At 37.1% G+C, this 23,753-nt stretch overlaps 1 protein-coding gene across 10 annotated transcripts in view; it reads right to left on the bottom strand.

The window, feature by feature from the left end:
• zfpm2a (zinc finger protein, FOG family member 2a) overlaps positions 1-23,753 on the bottom strand; it is a 256,881-nt gene that overhangs the window by 123,136 nt on the left and 109,992 nt on the right. For all 10 annotated transcript variants that reach the window (XM_048211536.1, XM_048211537.1, XM_048211533.1 and 7 more), the window contains 2 exons: positions 14,186-14,344; positions 155-256 (listed from right to left, as the gene is read on the bottom strand). In XM_048211536.1, coding sequence (XP_048067493.1) covers positions 155-256; positions 14,186-14,207 — 124 coding nt within the window. In that variant the 5' untranslated portion in view covers positions 14,208-14,344. The remainder of the gene's footprint in view (positions 1-154; positions 257-14,185; positions 14,345-23,753) is intronic.

The following is a 23,753-nucleotide window of genomic DNA, read 5'->3' as shown; positions in this document are numbered from 1 at the left end:
AAATAAAAATGAGTCAGATGATATATTACCTGTACAGATAATGAATGTTAAGTGAACGTTTGAGATATAAAGTCACAATTACAATACATAAAGTAAAAATGTATAGTCATATAACAAACACATGCACACTGACACAATCAAATGATGCACTTACGTGGACCGTCCCATTCCTCCGGCTCCAGAGGGGGGTGTCTGGTCTTCTCACTCTCTGTTTCCATCTCTGACTCTCCCATTTCTCTGTTGCCATTCTCTTCCCCTGAAAAACACAACAGATAAATAAAATATTTTTACATTTATTTACACTTCATATTGACACTTCAAACTTCATTAATGTAGACAGACAGACAGACAGACAGACAGACAGACAGACAGATAGATAGATAGATAGATAGATAGATAGATAGATAGATAGATAGATAGATAGATAGATAGATAGATAGATAGATAGATAGATAGATAGATAGATAGATAGATAGATAGAGATAGATAGATAGATAGATAGATAGATAGATAGATAGATAGATAGATAGATAGATAGATAGATAGATAGAATAATTTTGTCTCACAATGTTGATTTCTTGGTCATTTTTTTTAACCCCAGCACATTGGAGTCACACTCTGGGTAGAGCTGCTTCATGGAAGCGTCTCAGCGACTCTCTAACATGGTGGAACGGCCTTCACCATGGTCCTCAAACACACACTGGTCCATCCAGATGGGTTAATCTAAAGATCAAATTCTCTCGCCACGGTGTGTTTAAGCCAGTTAAGACGTGGTTCACTTCAAAGGCAGGCAGTAAACATGGCCAAAAGGATCGCAGCTTCTTGCTTGCCTCTGCACACCCGGGCGAAAGGAGAGGGCCACGCTGCCCTACTTACTGCACATGAGGTCATTCTGACCTATTTTCCCGCATACAAGTTCCTGCTAGGGCTCAGCTTTTTTTATTCATTCCGTCCTCCTCACTCTCCCGCTCACTATTTGTATTGTCAGGCCTTGAGAAGCTCCTTAGCATACTCATTGAGCATTACCATAAGGATAACAAAAGGCAATATCAACAGTTCCTTTCCAGTGTAGTGAGTTTGGGAAGGCAGCGAGATAACATTAAAGGCTCTACCTTGATCTCCGGCGAACATGTTAAGCCCTGTAACGAAACGTCTTGGAACTGTTTAATTACCGCTCAGGAAATGAAGCTACAAGATGATTCGTTAATTAAGCAGTGATTAAGGATTTTCTGCCTTCTATCTAACACCGTTCGCAATGCATTTTAAACACAATCGCCAAGGCAACCTCGCAGGGAACAAATGTCACAGCAGCTTGATGAAGTTTCTTTCAGGAACATGGAGGGAATCCGCCGGGAAAACATTGTGCCAGGCAGGTACAGTGCAACAGAAATTACCCGCATAAAATGAAGGAGATCGACATGCAACAGAATATAGTCATGTGCACATGACAGAAGCAGTTCTCATTTGGGACACATCCTTGTCTGTAATTTTACATTTCTCCATGTTTCTTTGTCACTATCGCGTGCAGTTTTTATAAATATCCATCTTGCTTCTCAGAAAGCAGATAAATAACATGGTCAGACATTAACCATGGCCAGATATTCGCCTCCAACATTCCTATCTCAGAATGTATTAATTTAGATAGAAGACTCTTTCAACCAAAGTGACTTACAAATGAGAATAATACAAGCAGAGGCAATTCATATGAAAGAAAAATCAACACAAGCAGTGCAATCATACCACATGCTAGAACAGAACAAGCTAGTTAGTTAGTTAATTAGTTAGTGAGCAAGTGCTCCTGGTAAAGATCCATTTTCAGTCGTTGAAAATTATGAAACCATGAAACCAAGCAATTAAGATTTTTTAAATGTTTTTTAAAGAAGTCACCAAGGCTGCACTTTTTTTTTTTTTTTTTTAATAAAAATACAGTAAAAACAGAAAAAAGTTAAATTTTATTACAATTCAAAGTAAATGTTTTCTATTTTAATAATTTTTAAATGTAATGTATTCCTATGATGACAAAGCTGAATTTTCAGTATCATTACTGCAGTCTTCAGTGTCACATGATCCTGCCACTGTCCCTCTGAAACATGGCCTTTCTTTCTTTCTTTCTTTCTTTCTTTCTTTCTTTCTTTCTTTCTCTTCCTTCCTTCTGCTCGCTCTTTCTTTTGCTTGCTTGCTCACTCTTTCTTTTTTCTTTCTTTCTTTCACTCCTTCTCACTCTTTCGCACCCTCACTTTTTTCACTCATTTTCTTTCACTTTCTTTTTCTTTCACTTTCTTTTTCTTTCTCTGTCTTTCACTTTATCTTTCACTCACTCGCTCTTTCGCTCTCTTTTCTTTTGCTCATTTTTTTCTTTCATTTTCTTTTTCTTTTGCTCATTCTTTTTGTTTCACTCTTTCGTTCGCTCCCTCACTTTCTTTCACTCGATCAGTCACATGATCCTTCAGAAATCAAATATGCTGATTTGCTGCTCAAGAAACATTTCTTATTGTTATCAATGTTGAAAATGTAACTTTTGATCATTTTAATGTGTCCTTTCGGAATGAAAGCATTTTTGTGTATTAAAAAAAAAAACTTTGTATTTGACCATTTTTATTTTATAAGCAACAGTCATATTTTTTTCATAATTTACCCTTGTAAAGATAAAAAGAAAAAAATCCTCAAAAGATCAATTACATACTTGACCGGTCATTCATACTGTATTTGCAATCTTTTTGGTTATTTAGCAGACGCTCTTATCCAAAGCGATTTACAAATGTGTAGTGTCACAAGCAATTTACCATAAGATCCAACTAAATTCAATAGCCAAGACAATGCCAAGTTTAAATTATAAAATAGATAAGATTACAGAAAAGAGAAACTTTTCAAAAAATAAATAAAAAGAAGTTACAGTATATAACTCTTTAGGGAGCATTTACTAGATATCTGATTAAAATACACAATTTCTTCCAATATTTATGTATGCTATGTGTTTTTTATGTTAATTGTAACATTGAGTCATTAGCTTAGCAACATGCTAATGTCTATAATCGAATTGGAACTGAGTTTGCCAGGTCTTTTGTGTGCTTCATGTGAGGGGTGATATTCGTGTGACGTGTGAATGACTGTTGAATGAATTGTTGCCTCTAAAAAGCATTTCAAATCAGTCACTTGTGCCAATTAGGATGCTGCCTAGTAAGATAGCAGTCATTGTAGACAGTTGACAGCTCACTATGGTTTAGAACAGAGCTTAAATCTCAAAAGTCTCAAAAGAGACTTGATAGACATAAGGTTTGTGGCCCTTCAGCTCACTGGTCTAAATAAGAAAAAGAGATTGCTAAGAGATTGATCTGTGCACCAAGATGTTGTTTGCATGTGTGTGTTCGTCCATGCATGCATATGTCAGACATTAGGATAGAGTTAGTGAGAAATCAGCCAATCGGATCACAGCTCCTCTGTTCTGTCTAATGGCAGTGACATGCATGCGGGTCAATAAGCTTATAGGCGATTTACACAAACAGCTCCTGCAGCAAGGTAGACACAAAGTCATATTGGCTTTTCTCTTCCTCTCAGCATTGTTCTACCAAGGAAGCCCTTGAAAATGTCAATCTGGTGAGGGTGATTTTAAGGAGATCTGAGCTTTCTAATCCCAATAAACTGAAAGAGAGCGGCAGAGAGAGAGAGAGAGAGAGAGCGATAGAAAGATCAGACAAATATATTGTCTAGATTCTGAATGACCACACACACACACAGAACTCCACAGATTTTCACAATATCAGTGCAGGAAATGCAAAAAAGTGTACAGATTCAGTATTCTAATGGTTAATGTACTGTACAATACTGTGGCTAAAAGAATACTCTAAATATATTAAATATTGCTTATTGTTCTCATTGAAAACAACACTTGTTCATATCCCTAAATACACTAGAAAAGGCTTTATACCAAATATATGGTACCATGTTTTTTTGACAAGTTACTTTGGTAATGTTACTTCTTTTTTTTTTTTATGTACTATGGTAGTACCATAATAATTTTTCATACACTTCAGAAAATCATGATAGATGAATATAGAAAGCATCAAAAATGGCAGTGCACAAACACAAATAAATAAATAAATAAATACTCATAATTTTTAGTAAAATATCAATTGCTTTTGGCTGTCATCACAAATAATTTTTCAACTCATTCCCACTATTCCAGTATGTAACACCCACATTTCACGATCCAATCAATTCCCGAAGAATTCACCAATCTTTTATTATTGAATATCCAGTTTCATTCTGAGAAAATATCAGATTATGAAGTAAAACGGGTTATGAATGGCATTTCATGCTCACTTTAAAGGGATAGTTCACCCAAAAATTAAAATTTTGTCATTATTTACTCACCCTCAAGTTGTTCCAAATCTGTATGAGTTTCTTTCTTCTGTTGAACATAAAAGAAGATATTTTAAAGGTTGTGGATAACCAGACAGTTGATTGCACCCATTGACAAAAAAATACAATGGAAGTCAATGGGGTACATCAACTGTCTGGTTAACAACATTCTTCAAAATATCTTCTTTTGTGTTAAGCATAAGCATGTACCTCATACAGGTTTGGAACAACATGAGGGTATGTGTACCCTCATGTTGTTTTCTGTAAATGATTACAAAAAAATCATTTTTGGGTGAACTATCGTATTATCCACCACAGAACTTTTTTGTAACGGTTTTGGGCATCATTTATCAAGAGTACAAAAATTATTTATTTTCTAAGAAATCTAGAAGTGTCTGTTAATAATTTACACACTTTTGTACCCTCTGTTTAGGAATATGAATGACTCCCTTGTGAGCAAAAAGAGAAAAACGGCTCTAGCTATTACATCAACAAAATTGCTTCGTTGAAATGTTTTCTAATAATGGGGACTTTTGAATTATGTATCCTGTGTGTTTTGAAGATAAAGTGCTAATTTTGTTATGCTTGGTGATGGGTGGCCACTTAGGAAGCCAATATTTCCCCTCCATTTAAAGCAGTGGTAATTGAGGACTTTATAAAGTGAACTGTTGTTAAATAAACAGATTTCCCTGTAAAACCAGAGACAGATGTACAACAAATACTCAAACAAAGTCCACAGTTTCGCTTTTCCGCCCAATAATCTGCAGTGGCACGCAGCTTTCGGAAGCTGATTACAAAAAAAAATAAAATAAATAAAAAATTTAAATGCCTCCAGTGCGGACAAGAAAAAAGGAAAATAACCCAGCAAAATCCCACCCAGCACCCCGGTGGAGTGTGTGATTAGTGGAAGGCCTCGGCACTATCTCTTTAAAGGCCCATAAATTCCCCATCATTACAGGAACTGGCTGTGCTCTCTTCTGGCTGCTGCTGGCCTGCGTTATCTCTCCATGCGATGCCGTCTGGAGTATGTAGATCTGGCCTGGCTAGATTGTCATACTTAACAAACATTAATGAATGATTTCCTGCACAGAGTCAAACGGGGCTAAAGGGATGTGTCTTTCATCTTATCGCTGCACAAATGAGCATTTTTCCATATTCTCCATGCTTTACCATCAGCGACGGGAGAAATGTATTGAAAAGATCTTTCTGCTGCCGAAGATCCAGATTAGCGAGGAAACGGCACAAAGAAAGCATAATTAATTCTACTGCATACTGTTTACTGGCTCGCGTTGCAAGGCCGCCCAGGATTCAAAGGATTTGTTCATAAGTGGCACCTTGCTACGGGCTAAAATGTCTCATAATTATTCAAGTCTTTCTCCGCTGTGATTTGATCAGACCAGAATGGAATCTCAATGCTGTCGTTTAGATCAATTAATTCATATTGAACATGTTTATGCTGTGTGCTTTCATGAGGTTGTGCGGTGTACTGTTATTAGCAAGGCCACTGCATAACACTTGCTATTGGTTCGAAGTCTTCCACAATTCAGTTCACAATTTAGGAAACATCAAACCACTCCGTGTGACTCCAGCTCAACTGCTCCCAGAAGAAACATTTACAAGAATGGAAAAACATAGAAGCAAGGTCAAATTTCACAATTTCTGTAAAAAAAAAAAAAAAAGCTGAAAATATAACACCAGCATTCTCACAATTATAGCAGCCAGTGTGACATCGGCTTGTAAATTTCAGTTTGAAACTTGTTCACAAGCGCGGCGCCCATAAATGTGAAATTGACTGTGAAAAGGGAGTTGTTTGGAGGGGGGCTGCTTCAATTGTCAAGGAGACAACAAGGTTGCCTCTCTGGACTATCAGGGGTGCCTTTTTTCTCTTTATTTCCCTCTGTCTCCTCTTTCAAAAAAGGAGGCCCATCTCCTTCGACAGGCCTCAGGTTTCATGTTTATTCACGTTTGTGCGCTAGACTCACCCTATTCATCGGCAGGGACTTCATTTCACAGTGCGCTCTGCTGTTTCGAAACCATTTCGTATGAAGCCATTGACGGAAGCGTCTCAATCATTTCATGGTACATGAGTGCGCGATGATGCGACTGAAGACGAGACCCTCTCCAAACAGTTTAGGGTCGCCGCAGAGAGGAACCCCTCTGCTGTTTCAGGGTATTTGGTTCCACAGAGGCTGCTGGGAATTGAAATGAGTGATGTGCAAAGAGTCAATGCTTCAAAAAGATTGGCTGATCACAATGCATGATGGTTCTTGTGAGCTCTTACTGTTATAAACCACATAGTTATATTTTGTGTGGCTTTTCACAATGCTATGATTGTCAATAGAGTGTTTCAATGTACAGATATCGGTGTTGGACATTGAATGTCCAAGCTATAGTCTTGAAAGGATTTAAGGAAAACACAGAAATGAAAATATTTTCATGACATAACAGTTCTTGAACATAGTAAGGCAAACAGAACATCACAGAAACATACAGTGCAGTGCAACAAGTGTAATTTAATTATTGAACAAAGGACACTTCCTTATAGCACATCAAATACTTATGAATAAGAAAAAATTATGAACAATGACTAACAATTATGAATTATGACAATAATTAACAATTACGCACTCCGACTGATCTTCGTAACTTTATATGTGCAGGTTGCACATGCTCACTGATTTTGTTTTGCACTAATTAGTTGTTCCACAAGGTGGCAACACTGGCCTGGGCCATTGTTCCACAGTAGAGGTCTTTATGGATCCACTTGGATCCAAAAAGCTGAGGTCCGACCTGAGACCCAAGCAGGTTCGGGTTCAAAACTTAGACGAGTGCAGGGTCGGGTCGACACAGGTCGGGTTCAATAATAGTGACCTCGGGTAATTTAAAGGTGCCCTAGAACCAGTTTTTACAAGATGTAATATAAGTCTAAGGTGTCCCCTGAATGTGTCTGTGAAGTTTCAGCTCAAAATACCCCATAGATTTTTTTTAATTCATTTTTTTAACTGCCTATTTTGGGGCATCATTAACTATGCACCGATTCAGCGCGTGGCTCCTTTAAATCATGCGCTCCCTGCCCCTCCGAGCTCTCGACTATAATACAGTGTATTTACAAAGTTCACACAGCTAATATAACCCTCAAATGGATCTTTACAAGATGTTCGTCATGCATACTGCATGCATGCGTCGGATCATGTGAGTATAGTATTTATTTGGATGTGTACATTTGATTCTGAATGAGTTTGATAGTGCCCTGTGGCTAACGGGCTAAAGCTAACATTACACACTGTTGGAGAGATTTATAAAGAATGAAGTTGTGCTGCAAGTGTTTAAAAATGAAAATAGCGACGGCTCTCTTGACTCTGTGAAGAGAGTAAGAAACAATGGTAACTTTAACCACATTTAACAGAACAAAGAACAAAGAACAAAACATTTAGAAAGACAATTTGCAAATATCACTAAAAATATCATGTAATCATGGATCATGTCAGTTATTATTGCTCCATCTGCCATTTTTCGCTATTGTTCTTGCTTGCTTACCTAGTCTGATGATTCAGCTGTGCACAGATCCAGACGTTAATACTGGCTGCCCTTGTGTAATGCCTTGAACATGGACTGACATATGCAAATATTGGGGGCGTACATATTAATGATCCCGCCTGTTACGTAACAGTCGGTGTTATGTTGAGATTCGCCTGTTTTTCGTAGGTCTTTTAAACAAATTAGATTTACATAAGAAGGAGGAAACAATAGAGTTTGAGACTCAATGTATGTCTTTTCCATGTACTGAACTCTTGTTATTCAACTATGCCAAGGTAAATTCAATTTTTGATTCTAGGGCACCTTTAAAATAAATGTGCCTAAGAAGACCCAAATTCTTTTAAACTATGTTGGGCATTTAACAAAATATTATTAACCGACTCCATGCACGGTTACTTCCGCTTTTAGACTCAGTTGCTCCACATTTTTGCCTACCATTTAATGAGCGCAATCAGCATGGATTTTAGACTCGCTGCTTGCAAGATCTTTCACAGATTTTGGTGAACGATGTCAATCGAAGTGGCATCTCTAACACCCTCTATTAAGAAGGGCTTTAAATTGGATGTTTCGAGTTATGTCAACAACTTTGAGGGCAAGTATTCTCAAGCTAACAAGCTAGCTAGCTTAGTTTGTGACAGATTATACTCTTATACAGCCACGTACAAACTGTGGCCACATACAAACTGTAAGTTTCAGGAGTGACAACCGCATATAAATGCAGGAGTGAATCCCCTAAATTATCATTATAGGTGTGTACGGAACACGACTCACTCTCGAAATTGCGTCGACGTTCTGGCGACTCACGTGTTTGGTATTCGTTATTGTGACCAAAAGTAATGTTACAGCTACTAAACGTCTCAATATTTTCAGCAATTTAACTAAGCATGCGAGGCGTTGTGTTTTATTTATGCTTGTACAGCCTGTTTCACACAGAGCGCGCTCTTTCTGTGTTGCCATGTTGCCATAACTCTACCACTTGCCTTCACGCACGCTATCAAATGGAGCATACTTTGAAAGGCTATGCGTTTGTAGGCTTTATGATTCAGTTGAATTGGCAAGTGAGGTCAGTACATGTTCACTCATCATAAGTGTTTTTGGGCTTGTTGTATAAGCTCGTCTAATTAAGGGAATGGATGTATGGAGTTATTAAAGTGAGCAGACATGAATCGTGATATTTCTTTCTTATTTTCAGCATAAAGCATTTGTATTTATATATTACGGGCTTGTTCTTATTTGCTGATTTTTCTAGCAAGATCTGGCAACACAAACGAGTCAAAGCTTGTGCTTTCACTGTGATTCACCGTGCATACAGAAGAGAGACACATCTCTGAGGCATATTAAAAAAAACATCATTAACAACTAGTTATTCAGTTCGGTTCCGTACACACTGCATAGAATTTCTGTAAATGCGGTTGTCACTACCTGTATTTTTCGGGAGTTAATTAAACTGACAACCGAATTTAGTTGCAGTGTGTACGTAGCCGTATGTTTAGTTTTCGGTTTAACCGTTTTTTGATCTTCTGTATTTATAGTTTCACTAATGTTATTATGTATTATTTTAGTATAATAGTTATCTTGTCTTTATGCATATATCCTATCATTTGGGGTCATTCATTTTATTATTTTGTTTAATTACCTTTACAGACTTTGTTAAGCCGAACTCAGAAATAACTTGTCTGGCAGGCAATAATATAAAGTAATAATAAAAGTATAAATAAATAAATGAAACTAATAAAGCAGCAGCCAAATCATCTCAGCAGGACACTGGGATTTTTCCTGACTGACTGCTGGGCTGCAGGCTGTGCACACATCAATGCCATTTACCTTCAGGTCCAGTCGGGTTCGAAAATAAATGCCGTTGGGTCGGGTCGGACTTGGGTCTAATTTGACCAGGTCTGTCACAGGTCGGGTTTTTCTTTAAAAAAAAAAAAAATGATTTATGCACATCAGGTTCGGGTAAGAAGTGATTCGGGTCAGGTACAGATTTTAAAACCCGAGAAGACCTCTATTTCACAGTAGCAAACAAAACTAAAGAGACGGAGGAGCAACAACAACAACAACAAAAATACCAGAGAATGCAACAACAACAGATGCCAGCATTGACAAGCGCTTATGTGAGAGGGTCATGATGAGACAGCCGCAACTTTAGTTTAAAAAGAATACAAATACATTTTTATCAGTCATAACTTGAAACTCTACCACTTGCCTTCACGCACGCTATCAAATGGAGCATACTTTGAAAGGCTATGCATTTGTAGGCTTTATGATTCAGTTGAATTGGCAAGTGAGGTCAGTACATGTTCAGTTTTGTTTCCTAGTAGTATTGGCTGAAGATGTCTGGATCCTTAGCCTATATGACTATAGGGATCAAGTTCAAGCTTTATTAAGATCCCTTACGGGCTCTTAAAATACACACAATAAATACATAGAATAAACTGAAAAAATTGTCTTTAAGAGTGTTTAACAGTCTGACTGCACAGGGAATAAACAAATGTTTGTATCGGTTATTCTTCATCTTTGGTAGTCTGTAGCGAGAGCCAGAAGGCAAAATAGACAACTCCGGATACAAGAACCGGTCACTGCCTAGAAGCACAGATTGAGCTCGATTGAAGACATTTCTATTAAACAAAATAGGGAATCCTAAAGCATTTACCAATTCTGATTTCTCATAACAATTCTGGTTTGTTCCATTTCAAACCATGAGCTGCAAGGTGCAACACACTCAAACTCAAGCAAATGGGTGAGACTTTGCCAGCGTCCAACCGCCTGACCTTTGTAAATTTAAGCTGATTTGCTACTTCACCGTCGTCTGATCAAAGTTAATAAGGGCTTGGTGAGTTAATGAAGACGGGCGATTCCTCTTTTTGTTCAGACAGATTTTTAATACCTATTATAGGATGAAACTTTTAATGGAGGTTTTAGGTTTTCCTGACAAGCTAGTTGTCAGCAAATGACGACAAAGATACACGACCACTGAACTACGAGCCAGTCGTGGAGCAACCGCCTGCCAGTGAGGAACTTCACACGGGAGACCTTATTCTCCAAAACAGATAAAGGAACAGGGATGAGTGACTGCTTTTTAAAGCTCTGGCGTTTGACTCCGCTTGGGCTAATTACAGCCCGCCATCTCATTTGAGAGGGTTTACTTAATCAAGAGAACCCTCTCTGCCATCCTATAGCCGAGGAATAACACACATAAACCGTTTAATGCCACCAGGATTGCGTTCGCCTTCAATTCATAGCACTTCTGCATAAGTGGAGTGAATTTAAGCCACTCAGACGCTGGGCTAAATGCGCTTTAAAGAGATCTAATTGAGCAGAGGATCAGGGGGAAATGAATACACCTGATGAGCTTGTACCATGCATTAACGGGAAGAGAATGGGAACTTGTCCGAAGAATTCGAGGACGTGGAAGACTTAGAGCCAAATTGCAGCAGATAGGGAGCTTGAGAAATCTGACGCAAACCCCTCGCGCATGACGACGGGAAGATTACTAAAGCATCTTGGAAGTAAAAGAGTTGAAAGTTTGGACCACTGTTGGTCTTCGTTTTAGCAAAGCCATCAAAAGGTTCAAAGGAATCTTAGAGGAGATTTGCTGAAACTTGGTGGTGCTTGAGACAAAAAGGCCATTGAATGGCTTTGATACAAGTACTTACTCAAAAACTCCCTTGAGAATGTGAGATCTTTGGTGCTAGCCTTACAAAATAGTACTGAGACCGTGGTACTTTAATATTTACCATGGGACTCTTAAAAGAATACTATGGTATATCTCCTAAAACATTAGCCGCTTTTCCACCGTTGAGCCGAATGGTTCTTAGAATGGTAAGGAACGGTTCCAGTGTTTCCACTGGAGCCAGTTACGGCACAGCACGATAACAAACCGTTCTCGGCCCGGAATTCTCGGCACAGTTGTCTAATGCGTGAAGTGATGTCAAACACACAAGACTGTTCGCTTGTTTGTTGCCTGGCTACCAGTTTCTCGTTCGGCCTGATGGTGGAAAAGCTGCTAACGTATCAGTATAAACTGGTATAAACTTAAATATTTAATATAAAAACAACATATAAACTATAAAAAATAAAGAATATCACAGTATCTTAAAAAACATAGTAATATTACTTTGTCTAAATGCAAAAACTTTACGACCTCTGTTACGGCCTGCAAATTATTTTTGTAATTTAAGAGCTCATTTCAATACTTAAAAGTAATCTTTAGATTTACCAAAGCAGTTCTTTCATGAATCCCACGGGTTTAATCAAAACGACATAAGTATATAGACATGTACTATAGATGATGTTTGTATATTTTTCCCAATTAATTTGTTAATGGAAGGAATGACCTTGGGATCTTTTAAATCATAATTGAATTGAGCATCTGAATACTTTATTTTATCCCTTGGGGAATCTGAATAAAGCTCCACAAACAAAACAAAGTAAAACTGCATTCATCTGCAGGGCTTCTACCAGCTCGTTCAATGAAGCAGCGGGAAACAAAAGCACATATGAAGATTTTCATTTGAATTCGAAACAAAATATTGCCAAACTGCCATTAGTTCTGAGGTTCACGCATGTCATGCCTGTTACACCTTTACTGGAAGAACAAAAGGAAAATCATTAAAACGGAGCCCACCTTGTACAAGACATAAAAAGATTCTGCTCCTCAAAGACAGGCCTTGTATGAAATCCCTCTGGGCACCGTGGGTTTTTAAAAGAAACATAATTTAAAAACATTTCTCTTTGAGGCGGAGGGACATTCAAAGCACAAACTCGGTCAGATTCCTCTCACTGAACAGTGAGGGAAGAGTATGGAATCCAGAGAAGGGTGGATGAGATTGCATATGTGTTGGGGGTCCAGACAGCCTCCTAACTTTGAACTAAACATGCACTGCAAATTAGTCAGGTGTGACCAATACATAAAAGGAACAGAAAAAAATTAAGAGAGCTTGGCACAAACTGACTGAACTGGCACATGACAGACATCAGGCCAAAAACATACTATGCACAAGTATGCAGATTCCAAACCAACACAAGTGTGCTGTCCCATTATAGGCTCAACACTGCATAATAAATAAAGTTATCCTAATTCTTTTAAAACTGTTGCTTTACCATGACAGAGACTGACCTGAAAAAAAAAAAAATATTATATATATATATATATATATATATTGGCAATTATGAATACAATTATCATGATTTACAAATATGAGTCCTGGCATATAACATCACAATTCAAAAGTTTGATTTTAATGTTTTGAATTCTCTTATGCTCACCAAGTAAAAATAAGTGTTTTCTATTTGTATCTATTTTAAAATGTAATTTATTCCTGTGATGTCAAAGTTGAATTTTCAGCATCATTACTCCAGTCTTCAGTGTCACATGATCCTTCAGAAATCATTCTAATATGCTCATTTGCTGCTTAAGAAACATTTGAGTTAATAAAGGCCTTCTGAAGTGAAGTGATGGGTTTTTGTAAGAAAAATATCCGTATTTAAAACTTTAAATACTGATTTAAGTAAAATAACTAGCTTCCACCTGAAGACCATACGCATACTGCGCAAATCGACTTGCATCAAATGAGTAACCCCCTGAAGCCATGTATGACACAGGATATAGGAGTAGCGCAAGCTTAGACGCCTCTCGCGGTTTAGACTTCTAATTTGTGACCGGTGTTTTGTTTTGCTCTATCCTCTGCGCTTCCATGTTCATCATTGTGTCCCTTTAAAGGGACAGTTCACCCCCAAAAAAACATGTTTAAAGTCATGCAGGTTTGGAACAACATGAGGGTGAGTAAATGATGACAGAATGTTTATTTTTTAGGTGAACTATCCCTTTAAGTGTTAAAAGCTCAAGTATGTTTCGCTTTCCATGGTAAGTCCTGGCTGGAATATGACTAAGGATTAGCCAGCACACTGGTTGCCATTTCCTAGATCAAACTCCTCTTTTCAGGTACATAGAGGGAATTTGATATCAAAGGGAGTCTATCTAAACATGGACGCAGAGGTTTCTGGAGATTTTCCCACACCTTTACGAGCAAGGCCAAAACGATGTGTGTTCAAAACTGCCTTTGGTTTAAACTGCCATCAAACCATCAAACTAGTAATCAGAGATGCCTCAGAGTCAAACTTCAGCTGGGAATCAATTAGCAAAACTGAATTTCATTGAATGTTACGCTATAATTCGTTTCACTAGGATATGCTCTGTGATGAATATCTAAACACTTGCTTGGTTTATACATCTTCTACATAAAAGGTTGCGCTATACATAGAAGTAGAAGCATCAGGAATGGCTGACCTTTGCTGCAGAAGTATTCCATGTCCTCACAGGTGAGGCTGTCTGGCTCAAAGTCAGCAGAAAAGTTTTCCTCCACGGAAAACTCCTCTTTAGCAGTGAGTTCATTTGCGTCTGATATGCACTCCTCCTCTTCCTCTTCCAGACCTCCATCTAGTGGACCTACACACAGAACACAGCACAATCAAAATGTTTGTCTTATGTGAGACACAGGAGCACTTACATTCATACGCCACGTGTCAGAAACATGAACATGTGAAAGCCACTCAAAAAAAATCTTCTAAGATACCTAATTTTGGCCTCATTCAGATATAGGACTGAATGCATTCTTTGTGAAGAGGGCAATCCTACAGTGCACAGCAAAAATAGCAAAGTTCCTTTCAAAGAAAAAAAAAGTCTGTTCACTCGGTGGCCATATTTGCAACGCCTCTGGGCAGCTATTTCGGGCATCCAAGACCAAAGGTGCGTCCCAATTCTCATGCGTGTGCACTATTCTATGACTTTTTGTATTATAAATAGTGCAAGTTTGTTCAAACTGAAAATTACAAATAGAAAAAGTACACTTTAAATACCCAGGTGATGCACTTAGTTAACAGAAAAAGTCAAGTGTGAAATGTTGCAGCCTTAATTACGTAGTGGAGGGGGAGGGGCTTTCAGACTCTGAAGCTGAATGACAAAATAACCTTATAAAATTCATACACTATATGGTTGAGAACATTGTGCATAAGTATGTGTAGTATTTGTATATGTATAGTTGAATAGTTTATAGTGCGTCATTTGGGACACAACGCAAGTCCTATATACTTGAACTGGGGAATCCTTAAATGTCAAAAACTGCTTGCTGAATTCATATTTTAAATGACATATCTCAAATCAGCAACAAAATCTGACATGAACTAGACCAGCAAAAGTGTATGTGCCGTCCTAAGGGCACGTCTCAAAACACAATTTTTAAAGCAACCAAAGCTTCTAACGGCAGATGCAGTGATGCGATGAGTTTACCAATCGCGTTTGGCTCTTTTATTTAGAAGGCGGGACTTATTCTGCCATATTGCACATTGCGCTTTCTCTCAAAGATGTACTGTCTTTGTACATCTGAAGTCTTTGTATATGTGAAAAAAGTCCATCCAAGATGGTGGTGGTCAAAGAAAATTAATTGTCAATAAGATGTGATTCATTCAGCATTTATAAAAATAACTAAAATAAAGAAAAACATACTATTCATCCCAATATTTGTGTGATATGTACTTTTTTCTTCATCACAGTATTGCATTGTTTGCTTAGAAACACACTACCATAAAAACTCTATTTAAATGAATTGAGAGTCAAGTCTCCTGTGCTCTTTCCATAAGAACTGCTATTCTCTTGATGTACATATTTTTTTAATTTTTATATCACGTATGAGGTTTTATTTCAATTAGGATGCTTACTAGAAAGGAAGCTTACTAGGTTTTAAAACAGAGCCAATGAATGTCTCTAAAAAATTGCATTTGCACTATTTCTGCTCAAAATGAAATACTACTATACTATCACAATACGTTTTGCAACATGTGTGCACACATAATTTTCTGTTCACATAAAATACCTACAGTGTATTAGCCAAAAGGTTTACAGTATACTACCAGTGCATGGTGCATGGAATACTGTATCCCACAATGCAATGCATCCAACATGACCTGTAATTTACAGAACCAAAAGCTGTATTGTATTTTATTGGACTCATTATTTGACTTTTTACACAAAATTGGAATAAAATGTAAAATAAACATAATTATTTCCAAGTTGGCAATTGGTTGGCATTTACTGAATTACACATGCAATAATCTAGTAGCAGTGCTGCATACTGATTACTGTTTCCTACAATATTTTTTTGTGAAATAGTAGGCAGCATACAGTATACGCTGCACACTAGTATTCATAGCATAATCTCTCCTCAGGAAAGTGTTTCCTGTGCCCCACTTGACTGAGTATCCTCATGACCGCTGCTGCACGTGTGGAGCGCTGCCGCTTCTCAGCCGATGTCATACCTGTAAAACCCACTTCATCTGCGCGAAAAGTTCCTCCCGCACGACCTACTGACTTTTAACACCGGCGTCAGCAGGAGCGGAGGACAGAAAATGCCTTTATTAATTTGTCCGCCTTATCACAGGATACAATGTTGATTTTCCATTTACATTTCATGCCTCCAGGTAATACACCGGTGCAATCTTAAAGGAGACATTTTTTCCGAATGATTAATTTTTTTCTCTGCTCTGTGCAATGTTATTTCTTTAAATCTAAATGATTTCTTGACTTTAGCTTGTAGCTGTACTTCCTTTTTTTTTTGGGGGGGGGGGGGGGTATGGGGGTATATGCATATTACAATTCTGCTGCAATCAAGGGCATTGGTGGAATTGCTTCCACATAAAATGTACAGGAAAAAAAAAAAAAAAAAAAAAAGTTAGGCTGCATTTGAAAAAATATTTTCTCTGCAACTACACCCTAGACATTTTAAATAAATATTTCTGTACTATACATTGCATGTCTTTAGCATTGATACGTTATTGTAAATGCACTACTTTTACTTTGGGGTCAGTATGTGTTTTTTTAAAGAATTTTTGTGTTCAGCAATAAATTGATCAAAAGTGCCAGTAAAGGATTCATATTTCAAATAAATGCTGTTCTATTCATCTTTTCAAGAATCCTTAAAAAATAATAAATGTATCACATGGTTTCCACAAAATATGAAGCACCACAACTGTTTTTAACATTGATAATATTTAGAAATCTTTCTTGAGTAGCAAATCATCTTATTATAATGATTTCTGAAGGATCATGTGACACTAGACTGGAGTAATGCTAAAAATTCAGCTTTGACATCACAGGAATAAATAACATTTTAAAATATATTCAAAAAGAAAAGTTGTACCAACCCCGAAATTTTGAATGGCATTGTATCTCTCAGATCTCTCATATACTACTTTTACTATCCATCATACTTAATAGAGATTTTTCAAAATAGATTACGACAATACCTCGCAACCACCCACAACAACATAGCAACATACTAACAACCCCTCAGGACACATTAGCAGCCATACTGCATTATATTTGCAATCACCTAACAAACAAAAATTCAGATAATGTAAAACTTTAGTTTACTGACCTTTAGTTTCTACATCAAAACATCATAATAAGCACAAATGACCTTCTGCATGTCAATCCTCCCATATATATTCTCATGTTAGGGAAGTTGACATCCTAAGTACACCACTTAACATGTCATTTTGTTCGTTTGTAACACGGTCGAGGCGCTCACTTTAATAAAGCAATAAATTCTGTGAAGAGCCCTTTCTTCCTGCACAGAGCACCGTCGAGCACTGCCTGATCTTCCCAAACGGCCGTCTCTGTTCATTAAGACTGCTAAATGACTCCTTTATAGTGTGCTACATCTGCAGGACTCATGCTACATGAAAAGAATTAGCGCACAGATCTCTAATAGACACGGTGTGAAGTGCTGGAGAGCCGGCGTTTAAATTAGGCTACAGTTTTATGATCTAATCGCGTTCGGGCCTTTCACCGGCTCACGGAGGGAAGCGGCTCCTCGCGTTCTCTCAATACATCTCAATATGCTAAAAGCAGATGGGCAGAGAGATATCAGCCGCTCACAACCGCTGAGGCCTGACACATCTCTCTGAGAGGCTGAAGGGGTGATTGGGAGAAGTGTTTCTAAAGACACTATTCAAACAAAAGATGAGGGGAAGATGTCCTGAAAAACATCACCCACAGCTTTAAATGTCTTTAAATGATTTTAGAAACAAAAAAATATATAATGGTAAAATAAAATATGGTATACTGTAAAAATTGTAAAGTACTAGGGCTGGGCGATATGGCCAAAACATTATCACGATAAAATGATCAGTCAATATGGATAATTATCGCGATAAATGTCCAAATCTTTATTTCTTTCAAGTTTAAAGGCACATTTGACAGTAGCTTGAGTTGGAGTACAGATGTAAATTTATGTTCATTAACAAAAACAGTAATATATGACTGTTTGAGTAAGGATTAAAATTAACCAGTGGTCTTCCATATTATTTTGATTAATTTAAAAACAAGTAAAACCACACACTGCACCTCACTACCATGGTAAAAAGCAACTATATTGTTTCTTTGGTATTTGTTATGAAAAACAGTAGCCTGAAGACATTTAGGCCCGGTTTCATAGACAGGGCTTAGGTTAAACCAGGATCAGGCCTTAGTTCAATTAGGACATTTAAGAAGCTTTTTTTAAAAGTGACTTAGAAAAAAACATTACGGGTGTGCATCTTGAGACAAAACAATGGCTCTGTCATATTTTAAGATTTGTCAGTGCAAGTTGCTTTCTGTTAAGACAACTCAAACATGCATTTTAGTCTGGGACTAGGCTTAAGCCTTGTCTGTGAAACCGGGGATTATTATAATACAAATGCACAAAAGCTGCTGTAGCTTAATAACAAAAATAGCCTACTTTAATTATATTCCTTTACTCCTTTAATACATTTAGGGCCCTATTTTAACAATCTAAGCGTATGGTCTGAAGCGCGTTCCGCAGGTGCACTTAAGGCATGTCTGAATCCACTTTTGCTAGTTTAACGACAGGAAAAATGGTCGGCACGCCAGACGCATGGTCTAAAAGGGTTGTCCCTATTTTTAATGCGTCATGGGTGTGTTTTGGGTGTAATGTGCAATAAACCAATCAGAGTCTCATCTCCCATTCCCTTTAAAAGCATGGTGCACTTAAACCATGGCAGATTGCTATTTACATGGCAGAATTTGCAAGCGGAAAGACTGAACGCTTCTCCAAAGAGGAAACGGATCTGCTCGTGCGTGAGGTTAAAGCATTGTAATCCTTTTATTTTTAATATTTGGCATGTTTGTGTGCTGCTGCCCATCCCTGTGTGTAATAAGCAGAATGTCCGTGAGTTGTGCACCCGCCTATAGGCGCATGTTACTAATGCGTCCTTTAAATAACAAAAATAAATAAATACTGCGCCATTGACTATAGAACAGGTTTTTGTTGGTCAATGGCACAGTCGTTTTCAGTTGCCTCAAAATAGCAACACGCCAACAATGCGCCTGAACACCCCTCGTTTTCAGACCAGCACGCCCATTGGCAAATAGATGAGCATTCAGTCTTTCCGCTTGCAAATGCCGCCATGTAAATAGTGCATTTGCTATTTAAACAACCTGGGCACTGGACGTGAAAATGATAACTGCGTCGGACTGAAACTAGGAAAAAACACTTGTGTTGTGCCTGGCATCACATTGCGCCGGGTGTTATTAGGGCCCTCTATGTCTACATTAATAATAAGATACATTTTGATATGAATATCCCACATTTCTGCCACAATACCATGGTTACAGTTTGTGTTATTCGAATAAATTCATGGTAAATGTTCATGATTTGTGGATTGAAAAACCTTATTGCGGCACAGCGTTCCTTCTCTTTTCTGCGTCAGTGTTGTTGAGAATGTCAGCAGTGTTTCATCTAACCTTAAACTAGTTTAAATCACAATGCATTTGATTTGTGGTTTGTATGGGAGAACTCTGCACTGAACTTGAACACTTTTCACTGGATCTCACAACGCTTTTTAGTGGTCGCATGATTCAGACAGTCAGCGAGTAAATACATTTACTGTAAGCTTGCGTTGTGGTGTCTTTTGAGCCACGCAGACAAATGTTACGTGTGGTGTGCGGTTTAAACGAGTAGCTTTGCTTTGTTTCCTTTTTGGCACGTTTGCTGTTTAATATTTCTCATATGCAACAGAAATGGCAGCACTTATCAGTTTGGCAAATTGGTATCTGCACCCATGTGGCGGTCTGCAATACATGCAACAGCATTATTTGCATAGTGAATAAACATTATATTGAACATTTATCAAGCTTTTGTTATAATATTATCAAGGAAAATTATATTGTGATAATTATTGTTATCGTTTTTTTTCGACCAGACCTACCATTCAAAAGTTTGGGGTCAGTAAGATATATGCACACCAAGACTGCATTTAACAGATCAAAATACAGTAAAAGCAGAATGTTATTATTTGGAACAATTGTTTTAAAAATTAAAAATATAAAATGCAATGTATTCTTGTGATGCTGAATTTGCAGCATCATTACTTATCAGTCTTCAGTGTCACATGATCCTTCAGAAATCATTCTAATATTCTGACTTTCTGCTCATGAAACATTTTGTATTATCATCAATGTTGAAAACAGTTGTGATGCTTAATATTTTTTGTGTAAACTATGATGATCTTATTCACCCCAAGTAGTCTACTATTATGTATATAGGTTTGTGCTATTTAACAGTCATAAAAAGTACAGTGGTGCCAAAAATTTGCTATAGCATATTCAATATTTTGCAAATTTCTATTCCTGACCCAGATGACAATGTGCTGCTTTTCAAGACAGTTCGCAGTTTAGTACTAACTTGTCATTATAATGGTAACTGGTTATAAATCAAATTCAGATGGAATATTTAACAAAAGCGATAGTGACGTGATAGCTAAGTCATTTGCACTCTTCATATCGGGCAGTTTATTTGCCATCAAAGCTCAGCAAATATAAAATTCTCCTTTTTTTATGCAGCTCCACATACATTTGTAATCCAAATGAAATGCCAGACACGCAATTACACATTATGCTTTCTTAATGGATTCATAAGAAAAAAAAATATATGACTCATCACTAATGATTGACATTGAATAGTAAGATATCAATTCAGTATTAATACACAGGCACAAGCGACTGCAATTCCATCAAACCCAAAATGTTGGTATCGATTCAAACCTTAGAGGTAATATCTAAATGTCCTGGTTTCATCACACATATCTAAGTCAACCTGATTATATTAGGTTACATCAAAATCCAATCAATGAGAAACAGCTCCTAAAGCTCCTTTTTTAGTTAAATCAGAAGATAATACCATGGTACACATTTAACAGATTCATGAGATGAAATGCATCACAACAATCTGTTCACTTCAAATCCAGTGGATCCTTGCATCAGAGTTGTGTTTTTTAAAGGCTACTTCACCGACCTCCTCCGATTACCAAAGTTCAAGCCCTTTGCACATGTTTGGCTTATTATACTGCATTCATTGCATGAAGAGACCTGAAATAATTTCAGAGACAGCAAATGATAAGAATAATGACTTTCTAAACGACTAGGCCCGCACTCCTAGCTCATTTTCTGATAGTGCTGTAGCCCGCTATATTTAGTTGTGTACTGTTTAAAAGTCTGTCACAATCAATCTCCTGACGGCTGAATGCTGGCTGTGGTTTGCAGATGCTCGCAGAGGCCAAATGTGCCGGACACCGCCCTCTGACACCATCACAGAATCGCTTGAACCCGAGAGAGAAAAATCAATGAGATGAGATTTATTACGAGATAGAGAGACTCTCCTTAGATGAAGAAAATGAAAGTCATGTGAAAACCGCATGCTTTGTGATCCAATTTACACAAAACGCTTTTTGATGGTCTATTGACAAACTGCCGCAATTCAGCTAGAAGTGGAAAATTGATCTTTGTTGTTAAGCTAACAGAAATTTGTCTCTGTGTCTCAGTCATACGCTGAAAAAGAAAAGTTGGATAGATTCGTAACATCACATACTAAAGTGAATTAAATTTACTGCATAGGCAAAAGAAGAAAAAAATCACTGTTTGCAAACACTACATATTCAGTGCATGTTGCAAGGTTTAAAGGGATCGCAAACTCAAAAATTAATATTCGGTCATCATTTATTACGCCTAATCATATGGATCCATCCTATCCATCATATGGATTCAAAGAGCTTGAAATATACTGTAGGAGTCATGTAGACTACTTTTATAGTCCTTTGTTTTGTGCTTGAAATCCCCTAGTCATCATTCACTTTCTCTGTATGAAAAAGAGCTGCGTGAACATTCTGATAAATATATGCTTTTGTGTTCCACGGGGAAAAAAAAAAAAAAAAATCACATGGTTTCAGAACAACATGAGGGTGAGAAAATCATGGCAGAATATTTATTGGCCAAAATATTACAGTAATTACAGGATTTCCCAAATTTCTTAAATTGTGGTCACCATCAGGGGCGGTTTCTTCACTATGGCAATAGGGCGACGCACCACCAAAGTGAGAAAGGTACAGATTTTTTTTACGCTAGCTGTCACTGCTAGGCTGTTTTGTTCTGCCTCTGGATATAGGCTGTAGTCCAATCAGCGTCAATCACGTTCTGTGGAGTACCGTCTTTTTGGGTGAGAATTGCCCTGAGTGCTCTCAAAGACTTCTATTCAAAAAACTTTTTTTCCGAACTGCAGGCACTGCAATGCAATTTGTTTTTGTTTGCAAACATTAATGTGCCATATGTAGAATTTCGAACCTACAACTAAGTGTATTTGTGTATGAAAGCAGTAACTGTAAAGTGACTATTGTAGGGTAATCAAAATAGCCTAATAATTAGTCTGTGCTTTTTTTATTTTCATTTTTAGTTTAGTGAATGTAACTTCTGCTCTAAAAAGCATCATTTTGTTTTTAGATTGTAGTGTCACAATGTTAGAATGTAGGCCTCATGTAATTTGACCCCCTTTTTTTGCACATAATATAACAGACTACATTCATGTTTGTTTTCATAGCCTTCAATATGAACATTGTTTGTAGGAAAATCAGAGGTGAGTAGTAACAAAGTACATTTACTTCGTTACATTTACTTGAGTAGTTTTTTGGAAAAATTGTACTTTTTAGAGTAGATTTAAATGTAGGTACTTTTTCTTTAACTTGAGTACATTTGTAATGAAAAATCTGTACTTTTACTTCGCTACATTGGGCGTCGTTCCTCTCGTTACTTTATTTTAATGCAATACTGTGCATGTTAATAAGAAATGCATAGTTTATTCCAAGCACGCTGTCTCTTTTTTCATGAACGATGTCCCATTCACAAATGAATCACTCTTTTGAGTCGATTCTGTTCAAAGACTTGATCAAACAAGTTGAAAAAAACTGTCTAAATTAGTTCGCAAATCAGTTTGAATGATTTGTTCAGTTCCTGCACGCACTGAATCGTCTGAAGTGGTTTCTCACTCGGAGCGACATCGACATATATATATTAGTTACAAAGTAACTAATAACGAGTTACTTGAGTAGATTTACAATGGATACTTTTTTACTCTTACTCAAGTAACTATTAAGATTATTACTTTCACTTTTACTTTGAGTAAATATTTCTATAAGTACTTGTACTTTTACTTGAGTACAGTTTTTGGATACTCTGCCCACCTCTGAGGAAAATATTGGGCAGGATGTGAAATTATTTTTTTTTAATTACATACAGATTTTTTTTTTTTTTTTTTTTTTTTTAGTTCAAATAGAAAAATGTACAAAATACCGAGATTATACATTGCCACTCAGTCCAAAAATAGAGATATGATTTTTTGGCCATATCGCCCAGCCCTATGGCATGCTTTAAATACTGAATTTTCCATGTTTTAGATAAGCAGTAATGATACATTACATCACATTATTTAACAATTTTTTTTTTTTTTGTGCCCCCCTAAAAAAATTTAGCACCA

This window comes from Megalobrama amblycephala, linkage group LG13 (genome assembly GCF_018812025.1).
Source record: "Megalobrama amblycephala isolate DHTTF-2021 linkage group LG13, ASM1881202v1, whole genome shotgun sequence".
In the NCBI taxonomy this organism is placed as follows: domain Eukaryota; kingdom Metazoa; phylum Chordata; class Actinopteri; order Cypriniformes; family Xenocyprididae; genus Megalobrama; species Megalobrama amblycephala.
Note: the sequence above shows the minus strand (reverse complement) of the source record. Positions and strands in the feature narration are given on the sequence as shown.